General features: G+C 40.0%; 1 protein-coding gene across 3 annotated transcripts in view; it reads left to right on the top strand.

Moving 5' to 3' along the window:
• The first annotated feature begins 11091 nt into the window (after positions 1 to 11091).
• The window catches only part of SLC35F5 (solute carrier family 35 member F5), a 40484-nt gene continuing 38574 nt past the window's right edge, over positions 11092 to 13001 (top strand). Inside the window, exons 1-3 of one of the 3 annotated variants that reach the window (XM_057505677.1) lie at positions 11092 to 11390; positions 12306 to 12396; positions 12549 to 12690. In XM_057505677.1, coding sequence (XP_057361660.1) covers positions 11111 to 11390; positions 12306 to 12396; positions 12549 to 12690 — 513 coding nt within the window. In that variant the 5' untranslated portion in view covers positions 11092 to 11110. The remainder of the gene's footprint in view (positions 11391 to 12305; positions 12397 to 12548; positions 12691 to 13001) is intronic. The other 2 variants (XM_057505676.1, XM_036886619.2) reach the window with 2 other exon arrangements.

The raw sequence follows: 13001 nt of genomic DNA, 5'->3' as shown, positions 1-13001 counted from the left end.
AACCTGTCTTTCACTCTTTTTTTCTGTATGCATTCAAGCAACTGCCAAACCTAAGTTAATCTGCCTCAATATGTAACTTTTAAACTATTTATTTTGAAAACTTTAAACTTATAAAACAATTGCCAGGAATTGTACGATGAACTCTCATACACTCTTCCTCTAGATTATCTAATTGTTAGCAGTCTGCTATATTTACTTTATTATCTTCTCATTATATCTATATATCCATACATATGTATATACACATATATTATTATTACTACTATTTGTGTTGTTGAACTTTTTAAGTGTAAAGTGCATTCTCTTACATAACCAAACTGACCAAATCCAGTAAATATAACTTTGATACCTTATTACTATCTGATGAGTAGTCCATATTCAAATTGCACAGCTGTCTCAACAATAGCCTTTTATAGCCTATTTTTCTTCTGATCCATTGCATTGTTTGTCATCTTATGACATATATGATGCTCCCCCTCTCTTCCTATCTTTATAGTTGGAACCTTTATGTTAAGAAATGGGTCTCTCCTTATTTAAGTCACTAAGCACCAATTATTTAGCACCTGTTAAGTGGTTAGCATTATATTAGGCCATGGGAGGATATAAAAGAACTGGAGAAGAAATTTTCTATGGTGTCATCTCTTGGGAAGATAATATTTTCATTAATGAAGAGAGTAGACAATAGCTTCAAAGCTATACATAGTCAAGTATGAAATAAGGTGTATGTAAGTGCTCAAGGAATTTAGAGAAGGAAGGGAGAGAGAGAGAAGCACTGTAGAGTTGGGGTTAGCCTCCAGTTGTCTCTGTTTCGCTCTGCATTTCTCTACTGAATACTGAAGTAGGAGGTAATCTGGTCATGAAAGGTTTTTAAACTTCCCATGTGATTCTACTCTGGTCCCTAGGTTAAGAATCATTATAATAGAACCTGAAAACATAACAGTAAGCAAAGCCAGCTGTTCATCCTTGTGCATTCTTCTGATGTTGGCTGGACCTATTTCTGTTTGCAGATCTGAAATGTCTGCATTAACCTCAAAACACTTCATTCTAAGTGAGGATTCCCAGTAGATGGAATCCACCTGGGAGGATTTAGCTTACTGTTCAGTAGATCGGTGAGTAACACATTTCTACTCATTAGATGAAGGTATCTCAACCTCAGCACTACTGACATCTTTGTGTTGGGGCTCCTTTTGGCACTCTGGATATTCTTTGTTAGGGGGCTGTCCTGTGCATTAAAGGTGTTTAGCAGCATCCTTTGCCTCTACCTGTTAAGTACCAGTAGCACCTCCCCCAGAATGACAACCAAAAAATATCTCCAGACATTGCCAAATGTCATTTCCAAAATCAGCCTATTGACAATCACTGCATTAGACTGAGCTCCTTAGGGATAGGGGCCATTTCTGATTTACCTGTTATCGTATGGCAAGCACCATACCTGGCACAGAGAAGGTATGTTATAAAAAGCAAGCTAATGAATCAAAGCATGACATTTCTGCTGATTTGCTCCATATCCCTGCTATGTTTATACTGAGTTATCTCCACTACAGATTTTCCCAGGGATTGAACAAGGAAGGGTTGGGTTCACTATGTAATCTTTATGATGAAACTACATTTCAGCCAAAGTTTAAAGCCCTAGTTGGCCCATTGTAAAGCATAGACAGATAAATCCAACACAGTAAGTACTTACAGATCTTCCCCATTTATGATGGTGTTACCTCCCTATAAACCATTGCAAGTAAAATATCCTTAATCAAAATGCATTTAATACAGCTAACCTCCCAAACACCATCACCTAGCCTAGCCTACCTTACACATGCTCAGAACACTGACATTACTCTGCAGTTGGACACAATCATCTAATACAAAGCCTATTTTGTAATAACTTATTGAATACTGTATGTATACTGAACTGAAAGTGAAAAACAGAATGGCTGTATGGGTACAAAGTGGTTGTATCAGCTGTTGATGCCCGTCACGCAGCTCACTGCCACTGCCCAGCATCGCAAGAGAGGATCCTGCCACCTATGGCTGCCCTGCACAGAATCACAAGATTGTCATACCAGAGATCGCTAGCCCAGGAAAAGATCCAAATTCAAAGTGAGGTTTCTACTGAATGCATATCTCCTTCATACCATCATAAAGCTGAAAAATCAAAAGTCAAACTGTGGTAATAAGGTGGGGACTGTGGGTAGTTTCAGAAGACTTATTCATTTATTTAAGGGAAAAGATCACTGACAGTTTAAGTCTGGCAGGGAAGACAAAACTCACTGAAAACAGGAAAAGCCTGTGTGGAAGAGGGACTGGTTTAAATGCCCCTGAGGGAGTGACTGACTTGGTCTGTAAGAAAATTGAAGGAACAATCATGCTAAACTATCAAAGACTCCCTCTTAGCTGCAACAAATGTACATCGTGAAAAACAATCATAATGTATTTTTTTTCAGACAAGAGAGGCATGGGAAAATTGTGTTTGTAAAATCACCACATTTAAAATACTATCTTAATCTGGTGTGGAATGTTGGTAGAGGGGGAGGCTGTGTACAGTGGTTGGGGAGCAGGGGATGTATAGGAACTCTATACTTTTCACTCTTTCTGTGAACCTAAAACTACACTAAAAAAATAGTCTATTAAAGATTATTTTAACATTGGCTAAGATACTGATGCTGAGTAGTTCTCTGTTAGGGATAGTTCATCCCTCTAGGTTGCCCTAGTGGATACAGTCACTCTTAAGAAACCCAGTATGGCTCCTTCCTATGGGGTTCATTTCTGGTCCTTGAGAAACTCATCTTCATTTGCTCCTCCTGGAAGTACAGGCCATTTCCCTCTGAAATCTCTTCTTATCCTGCAGTCAGTGCAGCGAGCCTCCTGTGGGCTCTAGTGGAGTCCTCTCACCCTCAGACTCAGGCATCAATCCTTGTGATCTCTAAACTTGAGAGAACATGTTCCAAGACCTTGGAATGCTCACTTGAGTTGCCTGCCTCCCACCTTGCTTGGCTTGAGTTGGGGAGAAGCACACCTCCCAAATCCCTGTGGAAATGCTAATGGGAATATTTAGATCACATGACAATGCTCTTCAAACAAATTTTGAGTCCTCTTGTGGATCTTAGTCTACATATACAGCCTGGACACGAGTGGTATGCTGATGGGAAAATTGGATTAGGACATCTCCTCCATAAGTCCCTATAGTCTAAGACATCAACTTAGAATGTGACTGTCTTTGATACCTACTATTTGTTCTGTGTTTTGGGGCTTTTGCTTAAAGCAGGAGACAACAGGAAGTGTCACATCTAACCACCTGCTATATGTACCACAGCTTCAGTCTAAAATTTTTCAAATTTTCTCACTTGGGAGTTGAGGCAATCTAGGCTATACAGGAGCCACATGGGCTGAGGAGGGGTTTCAGAGACTCTGAGACTCAGGCTGGGTTGTTTACTTAGTGCCTAGAAGCAGATGGGAGCTTGGGTGTTGGTGCAAATGATAAGAGAGGAAAAGAGGCAAGTTGTATTAGGTAAGTAGTTTGGGTGTTAAGTATCAGGAGCAGAGGACAAGCCAAAGATGGGAGATAAGAGAACAAGTTGGAAGCTGAGGAGGTCAAGATCATGTTGGGAAGTGGATGTGGCTATCAGTCAGCTCCTCATTACCATGCTCTAGCCTGCTGGCATGGGCTGCTCAGCTGGCAGGGGGCTAGTCAGCTGGTTGAAGTCCCAGGGTGGATATGGATAGTGACACTGAAAATTCCTCAGGATCAGTTAGATGGGCCTTTTATTTTTTATCTAGTTCCTTGCCAAGCATGCTTTCAACAGTTACGATATAAAAGGAAATAGTATTTAAGTGAGAACATTTTCAAAATGAGCATCAATTTGGTGGACAACACAGTACAGAGCACTAAGGGGATACAAGCAAAGTGCATTTGGTATCAGTATTCTTTAGCTTAGCAAATACTCTAATTAGATAAGCAGTTTTGTCTGTAACATGATTTCCTTGAAGGCAGACTCTACGTCTTATGCAGTGTCCCCACAATACCACCACACTGGTAGACATCAAGTGGACACTCAATAATTTGTGATTTACTAAAAGTGGTTCTCTCTTATTTAAGAGCACCTAGGTTTCATCACATACAAAATAAAAGTCCAAACTTTGGCCTAGTTTTCAGAGCAGGCTGCAGCTTTCTCAGAACTTGCTTAATCTGTCTTATTTCCCATTGCTTCTCTACATACATGCTGTGCTCTGCCAAATCAGTGTTAGAGCTTCCTCTGGACACACCTTTTTCTGTCACTCATCTGGGGACCAGAATATGCCACTCCAAAAATGCCACTTTGGCATAAGGATTATTCTGAGCTTCAGGTAAATAGAGAACCAATAAATGGAGGTGAGCCTTTCCTTATCTGACTAAAAGCAGAAACTTCTGAAAAATGAGGACAGCCATAAATCCCCCTCTCTGGGGAACTTTTATGGCCATGAAAAAGTTAGAAGTTTATGGCACTTAAAGAGTGCATTCAAAGGTCTTGGCACATGCACTCTTGAATTTAAGGAGCATGAGGACTGGTGCCTAAGTCTGAGAGTGAAAGGATGAAGCTAGAGCCCACAGAAGGCTTGCTACTCTGAGTGCAGGATAAGAAATGCCAAGATGGACCTCCACAAATAAACCCATATTCCATCAGTTTCCCTCATATATTTACTTTTCCACACATTGTTGCTCTTGAAAGCCTAAAGGTCTTTTCCTTTATTTTGTTACTTCTCTACAAATAATTGCTGTTTTGTTAAGATGCTATATTACTCAAGTTCTAACCACCCCTTTGAGCTGCTCTTCATTGAGGTCTCTCCCAAATGATGTGTGCTGTACTCCTTAATACACTGCCTCCAGTTAATCTGTCTTTTGTCACTTTAATTTTACAGAGCCCTAGCAGGCTAAAAGGAAAAAGAATTCCCTATACTCATATTCTTTTACTTTCAGAAAAAAATCATTTCTCTCCCTAGCCCTATCAAAATCCCACCCATCCTTAAAATGAAGTTCAGATTCCACTGTTTCTAAAGCCTTCTCTGTCTACATCTACCTGAAGAGATCACACCCTTGGAACTCTGGTCCACACCCTCAAGGGCATGGTGAATGACCATCGATAGGCACTGTCTCAAGATACCTATTCTGAGATGTTGGGAACTTTTATTCAAATCTGTTATTTTGCTCCTCTAACCTGCCTATAAATTCTTTGAAATAGAGAACTCAAAGGCATGCAATAAACCCATAGTATCTTAGATATCTCAGAAACTTTCAAATGTATGACTTCCACTATCACATTTGATTTATCCCATAAAATGCAGTAAGGGTCACATTCAAAAGAAGTCTTTTATGTAATTTTTTTAAAAATTGTGAACCTCAATCCATTAAACCATGTTTTAGAAGCAAATAAAATTTATTGGGCTATGTGCCCAGCATTCTGATAGGTACTGCAGAGAATATGACAACACACAGTATACTTTGCAAGAGACAGAATATACTAAGGGACAATGGCCAGAACATATATAACATATAGAACATAGAACTCTGACCCACAACTTCTGCAGTAATCTGTCCAGAAAGGCAACCACAATTTCTCTGGCCAGGATGTGATCAGTAACTTTCAGTTTCCTTAGATTTTATTTTTTTATTTTTTTATTTTGGTCTTGTTAATATACAATCACACGAGCACCATTGTGGTTACTAGATTCTCCCCATTATCAAGTCCCCACCACATACTCCATTACAGTCACTGTCCATCAGTGTAGTAAGATGCTATAGTGTCACTACTTGTCTTCTCTGTGCTATACTGCCCTCTCAGATTCCTTAGTTTTGCTCCATTTCCAACTGAGGACCATCTAGAGAAAGGCAAACACTCACCCATAATAAACCAAGTATGATGCCTTACTTCTAGTTAGTCTTTCTCTAGCATCCCCATCCCAACAACCTCCAATCCAGTCATACTTGAAGGCTTTGCTTTTTGCTAAAGCTTTTTCATGCCCTTGCCTGCTTTTGAGTATGCCAAATACAAACAATGGTGGCTTACTGCCCTACTGTATATAGCAAGCTCTGAACAAGTATCCTTTGCTTGTTCTCACTGGGTGTTCATTTATTTGGGATTTACATAATTATTATAGGTTGTTTCAACTGTTAACTAATGATATAGTCATTCGTAATTTTACTAGGGCTTGAACCAGAATTGTGATCTTTGAGACTGGTGTACAGGAGAGTTAGATAGTAACTGTTCTGTACACACACACATGCAAATTTGATTTCATATTCATATTGTGGTATATGTACTTTACTGGGGAAATTATATTCTCTACATTTGGAATATTTTATTGAAGGCATCAAACAATAATGTCTGATGAGTCATAAGGGTCTTCTATAGAGAGATCTCAAAAGGACTTGAAGAGTGATCAGTTTTGAAGAGTAAAATGTAAATTAATAAACGATCAACCTTTTAAGCCTGGGAGACTAGAATAATAGTGGTATCAAGAAATGGAGACATGAGGAAGGAATTAGGTATAAGAAAAATCCTTGTTCTTGTGGAATTTATACTTGAAAATGTAGACAGTTGCAGTTTGGTGGGGATGAAAAGGTAAAGATAACTTACTTATAAGACTTATTCACCACATAGAGATAAGAGTTCAATTTATAAGATCAGAAGGCAGTTTTCCAAGACTTTGAAATTACTGAGCTCGGAATTAGCTTTGGGCAAGATATATACATGGGGACAAAAGAAAGGAATGCCTGAGGTCAGGATGTGCTACCACACAGAAACTACACCAGATTCTGCTATCATGGAGCAGTCCCGTGGAATTTCCTTTAAAGAGTACTGACAAAAAATGTTAGGGAGGATTAACCTAGTTGAAGACAATTGGCCTTGAATTGCTTCATTTATCACAGTATCACAGCATTGTTCTTGAGCAGGTACTCTTTAGCAGGAAATAGGTAGTAATAACGGTTAATTTGTATTTACATTAATTTACAAGGTATTATCATTTGCATTATTTAATTAAGAAATAGGTAACATGGCCACACATTTTTTATAGATGGAGAAATGGGGCAAAATTAAATAGAATAATCCTCAAGATTACAAATCGCAGTCAGATTTAGAACCCAGTTTTCCTGACCCTTAGATCCTGAGAGGTATTTATACTGTATTATTTTTTCAGTCTATGTACCATATATGTAGCATAAAATGTAGCTTACTGTGAGTCTGCAACCCTAAAGAACATAAAAGAAAGAAAAAATAATAAAACCAGTGCTGGAATATATTGATTAATAATCTGCAACTAAATTTTCCCTACATACTAATTTCAAGTACATAGCCATACTTTCAAGAAAAAAAGAGTCTACACACATTAACAAAATTAAATGAGAAAGGAAAAATCACTGCCGACACCACAGAAATACAAAGAACTATGAGAGAATACTATGAAAAATTATATGCTAACAAACTAGATAACCTAGAAGAAATGGACAACTTTCTAGAAAAATACAACCTTCCAAAGCTGACCCAGGAAGAAACAGAAAATATGAATAGACCAATTATCACCAACGAAATTGAACTGGTAATCAAAAAACTACCTAAGAACAAAATGCTGGTACCATAAAGTTTCACTGCTGAATTTTATCAAACATTTAGTGAAGACCTAATACCCATCCTCCTTAAAGTTTTCCAAAAAGTTGAAGGGAATACTCCCAAACTCATTCTACAAGGCAAGCATCACTCTATTACCTAAACCAGGCAAAGACACCACACACACACAAAAAAGAAAATTACAGACCAATATTCCTGATGGACATAGATGCAAAAATAATCAACAAAATATTAGCAAATCAAAATAAAAAATACATCAAAAAGATCATCCATTATGACAAAGTAGAATTTATTCCAGGGATGCAAGGATGGTACAACATTCGAAAATCCATCAACATCATTCACCACATCAACAAAAAGAAGGACAAAAACAATATGATCATCATAGATGCTGAAAAAGCATTCGACAAAATTCAACATCCACTCATTATAAAAACCCTCAACAAAATGGTTATAGAGGGCAAGTACCTCAACATAATAAAGGCCATATACGACAAACCCACAGCCAAGATTATACTTAACAGTGAGAAGCTGAAAGCTTATGCTTTAAGATTGGGAACAACACAAGGATGCCTACTCTCCCCACTTTTATTCAACATAGTTCTGGAGGTCCTAGTCACAGCAATCAGACAACACAAAGAAATAAAAGGCATCCAGATTGGTAAAGAAGAAGTTAAACTGGCCCTGTTTGCAGATGACATGATATTGTACATAAAAAAACCCTAAATAATCCACTCCAAAACTGCTAGATCTAATATCTGAATGGAGCAAAGTTGCAGGATACAAAATTAATACACAGAAATCTGTTGCATTCCTATACACTAACAATGAAATCGCAGAAAGAGAAATCAGGAAAACAATTCCATTCACAAATGCACCAAAAAGAATAAAAAACCTAGAAATAAACCTAACCAAGGAAGTGAAAGACCTATACTCTGAAAACTACAAGACACTCATGAGAGAAATTAAAGAAGATACAATAAATGGAAACATATCCCGTGCTCATGGATAGGAAGAATTAATATTGTCAAAATGACCATCCTGCTTAAAGCAATCTACAGAAGCAATTCCTATCAAAATACCATCAGCTTCAATGAACTAGAGAAAATAGTTCTAAAATTCATATAGAACCACAAAAGACCCCGAATAGCCAAAGCAATCCTGAGAAGGAAGAATAAAGCTGGGGGGATCTCGCTTCCCAACTTCAAGCTCTACTACAAAGCCACAGTGATCAAGACAATTTGGTACTGGCATAAAAACAGACCCATAGACCAATGGATCAGACTTGAGAGCCCAGATATAAACCCAAGCATATATGGTCAATTAATATATGATAAAGGAGCCATGGATATACAACGGGGAAATGACAGCCTCTTCAACAGCTGGTGTTGGCAAAACTGGACAGCTACATGCAAGAGAATGAAACTGGATTACTGTTTAACTGCAGACACAAAAGTAAACTCAAAATGGATCAAAGATCTAAATGTAAGTCATAAAACCATAAAACTCTTAGAAGAAAACATAGGCAAAAATCTCTTAAATATAAACATGAGCAACTTTTTCCTGAACACATCTCCTTGAGCAAGGGAAACTAAATATAAAATGAACAAATAGGACTACATCATACTAAAAAGTTTCTGTAGCGCAAAGAACACCATCAGTAGAACAAAAAGGCATCCTATAGTATGGGAGAATATATTTGTAAATGACATATCTGACAAGGGGTTGACATCCAAAATATATAAAGAACTCACATGCCTCAACACTCAAAAAGCAAATAACCATATTAAAAAATGGTCAGAGGATATGAACAGACATTTCTCCAAAGAAGAAATTCAGACAGCCGAGAGGCACATGAAAAGATGCTCCACATCACTAATTATCAGGGAAATGAAAATTAAAACTACAATGAGATACCACCTCACACCAGTTAGGATGGCCAACATAGAAAAGACTGGGAACAACAAATGCTGGTGAGGATGTGGAGAAAGGGGAGCCCTCCTACACTGCTGGTGGGAATGTGAACTAGTTCAACCACTGTGGAAAGCAGTATGGATGTTCCTCAAAAAACTAAATAGAAATACCATTTGACCCAGGAATTCCACTCTTAGGAATTTACCCTAAGAATGCAGGAGCCCAGTTTCAAAAAGACATGCACCCCTATGTTTATCACAGCACTATTTACAATAGCCAATAAATGGAAGAAACCTAAGTGTCCATCAGTAGATGAATGGATAAAGAAGATGTGGTACATATACACAATAGAATATTATACAGGCATAAGAAGAAAACAAATCCTACCATTTGCAATAACATGGATGGAGCTAGAGGGTATTATGCTCAGTGAAATAAGCCAGGCAGAGAAAGATAAGTATCAAATGACTTCACTCATCTGTGGAGCATAAGAACAAAGCAAAAACTGAAGGAACAAAACAGCAGCAGAACCCAAGAATGGACTAACGGTTGCCAAAGGGAAAGGGACTGGGGACGATGGGTGGGAAGGGAGGGAGAAAAGGGGAAAAAGGGGGCATTACGATTAGCACACATAATGTAGGGGGAACACGGGGAAGGCAGTATAGCACAGAGAAGACAAGGAGTGACTCCATAGCATCTTACTATGCTAATGGACAGTGACTGTAATGGGGTATGTGGTGGAGACTTGATAAGTGGGGGGAATCTAGTAACCACAATGTTGCTCATGTGATTGTATATTAATGATACCAAAATAAAAATAAATAAATAAATAAATGCATTGGTGGTAGACAGCATGATTTAAATTAAAGAACTCTAGTCTTTTTGTTTTCTAAATACAAATCAGGATATTTAGCCAAGCCCGTTTTTTATGGGCTATTCAAAAGTGAAAAAAACATAGTTTTAATAATAACTAACATTTGCGGAGCTCTTACTATATGATATGAATTAATCTAAATAAACCCTTCATATTTGTAAACTGTAATCCCGGTATATATATTTTTAAAAAGCAGATGAAGCTGGTACCGTTAATTTTTTAGATAAGCGCCAGGGGTGTGAAGTAGCTTTCCCTGCGGACACAGCTCTCATCTACACCAAAAAGTTTCCAGAAAGCAAAGGTTCTCCCAAGCCACTTTATTTTTTGGTCTCCCAAGAAAGGGACATCGAGCGTTTCGCGGCCCAGCTGTGAGAAATGGGAGTAGGTAGCTTTTGTTCTGGCGCGGGGCCACCTGGTGGCTGCCTCACCCCCCTCATCCTTCGCTCCGCTCCTGCCTCCTACGCCCGCTTCCCTTTTCCTCCACCGAGCCCTGCTTCACTTCTCCAGGCCTCCGCTCCTCCCGGAGTCACTACGCAGACTCCTAGCTCAGTGCCCTAAACCCGGCAGCACCTAGCCGGACGCGATTGAGTCTCCCTGGAAACGCGCCCACTCCGATCCACCGTCGTGCCGACGTGACGTAACCCGCGCGCCGCGACGGCGGGCTGACGGGCGGGGCCTCTTGGAAGGTTGGCCGGCCGGGAGGCCGGCCGGGGGTGGGGCCTAGTCTATGGTCCAAGCTCCGGGCCTCCGCGGCCATCGTTTTCTGCGCGGTCGGTTCCCCTCGCGGGCTCCACGCCCTCCCGGGCCGAGTGGAGCTGGGTGGCGTCGACAGCCTCGCCCCGAGGGGCACCGCGGCTGCAGGGGCTGGCCTTCCAGCGCAACGCAATGTCAGGCGTCGCCTCAGCTCTGTGAGTCCGAGGCCGCGGCCGTGGCGCGGGGCGGCGGCGGGTCCGGGCCTGATCCGCTCATGGTGCCGCCACGACACCATCGCGGGGCAGGAAGGCCAGGTAGGCAAGCAGGGGAGGGAGCCAGAACCGGGGCCGGGTGCCCTCGAACAGCTCCACCCCCAGCCCTTGGTGACAGCCGAGGTGCCTTGAAGGAACCGGTACGGTCTCTAGGAGCGGAGGGGTCCTGAAGGCTGACAGGGGCGTGCGAGGCAGTAGTGGAAGCTGCTCTAGCGCCGCCGCCTCTGGGTTTATCTCACTTCCACTCCGGGCGAGGCGTCACGGGCTTCATTTTTTTTTTCTTCCAAAGAAAGGAGAAGGAATCCCTCTAACAGCTGTTTTTCCCGCCCGCCTCCTTAATTACTACTATTCGATCTACAGCAACTAGATGTAGTGACGGGGGGCGGTGAGGTGTGGGGCCGTGGAGTATCCTTTCCCATTACCACGTGAGGTGATGGAAATGTGCCTCGAAGACTCACAACAAATCACTAACCTCAAAAAATCAAACTCTACCGGAGGAGGTCAGGGACACAAAAGACCCTTAGAAAACTAGGCTCGCGTCTAGGCACTGGCCCCGGGGATGGATATATGTTTTCTTTGATGCTGAATTTGTGCCAATTCAAGTTGCAACTAAAAGGATACCCTTTTTGTTGTTTCAGACAGTTTTCCTGTATATTTTAGGGAGGGAGAGGCGAATGGAGTTCTGTATTTAGGAAACTCGCAGGAGCTATCTTCCAGTAAACTACTCTTAATTATGCAGTTTGCTGAATTTATTTCCTGTGCCGTGTACTTTACTCTGAGCATAATCTGAAGCCTACAATGGGTAACATGAGAGTTTAGAGAAAAGTGTTGATTGTATTGAACACACTTTGATATTTTACTTTAATTTACGTTCATTTTAAAGATGATTAAAGATGTGATAAATCTTATTTTGAGTGGTCGATGTTTCCATAGGCAACATTTTGGGCTTGTTTTTAGGTGTGCTGAGTGCTTCACCTCCTTTTAGACTCAGATCTGCCAAGTTTTTAGGCATCGCTCTTGAAGATCTCAGAAAGGCCTTTAATATAAGGTAAATGTCATAACTTTTTATTTACTGCGTGACTTTCAAACTAAACCTTAGCTAACAAATGCCAGATGTTTCTGTTACATTAATTTTCTCACTTTTTTATGGTAATTTTTCAAAAATCCTCTCTAATGTGATCTGTATTTTCCAAAAAACAGACTGCAGATGGTGTGTGTATTTATCATGAACCGAATGAATTCCCAGAGCAGTGGTTTTGCTCAGCGCAGACGAATGATTCTTGGAATTGTTATTCTCCTACTTGTTGATGTGATATGGGTCGCATCCTCAGAACTTACTTCGGTATGTAATTCTTATTTAGGAATGATGTTGCATTAAAGTAATGTTACTGTTAATCTCCACTATCTCTAGTCATTATTATCCTGCTTCCTTAAAGCAGTATTTCTAATGTTGTTGAATTATTTATATTTTCTTTGATCCTGAATTTGTGCCAATTCAAGTTGCAACTAAAAGGATACCCTTTTTGTTGTTTCAGACAATTTTCCTGTATATTTTAGGGAGGGTTATTTAAAAAGCTGGACTATATGGGTATTTTCTTAAGCAAGTGTTTCTGTTGTCTTTTCCCTAAATTCAATTTCTTTTGCTATAAATAC

Source organism: Manis pentadactyla, chromosome 8, assembly GCF_030020395.1.
Source record: "Manis pentadactyla isolate mManPen7 chromosome 8, mManPen7.hap1, whole genome shotgun sequence".
In the NCBI taxonomy this organism is placed as follows: Eukaryota; Metazoa; Chordata; class Mammalia; order Pholidota; family Manidae; genus Manis; species Manis pentadactyla.
This window is presented reverse-complemented; position numbering and strand designations above follow the sequence as displayed.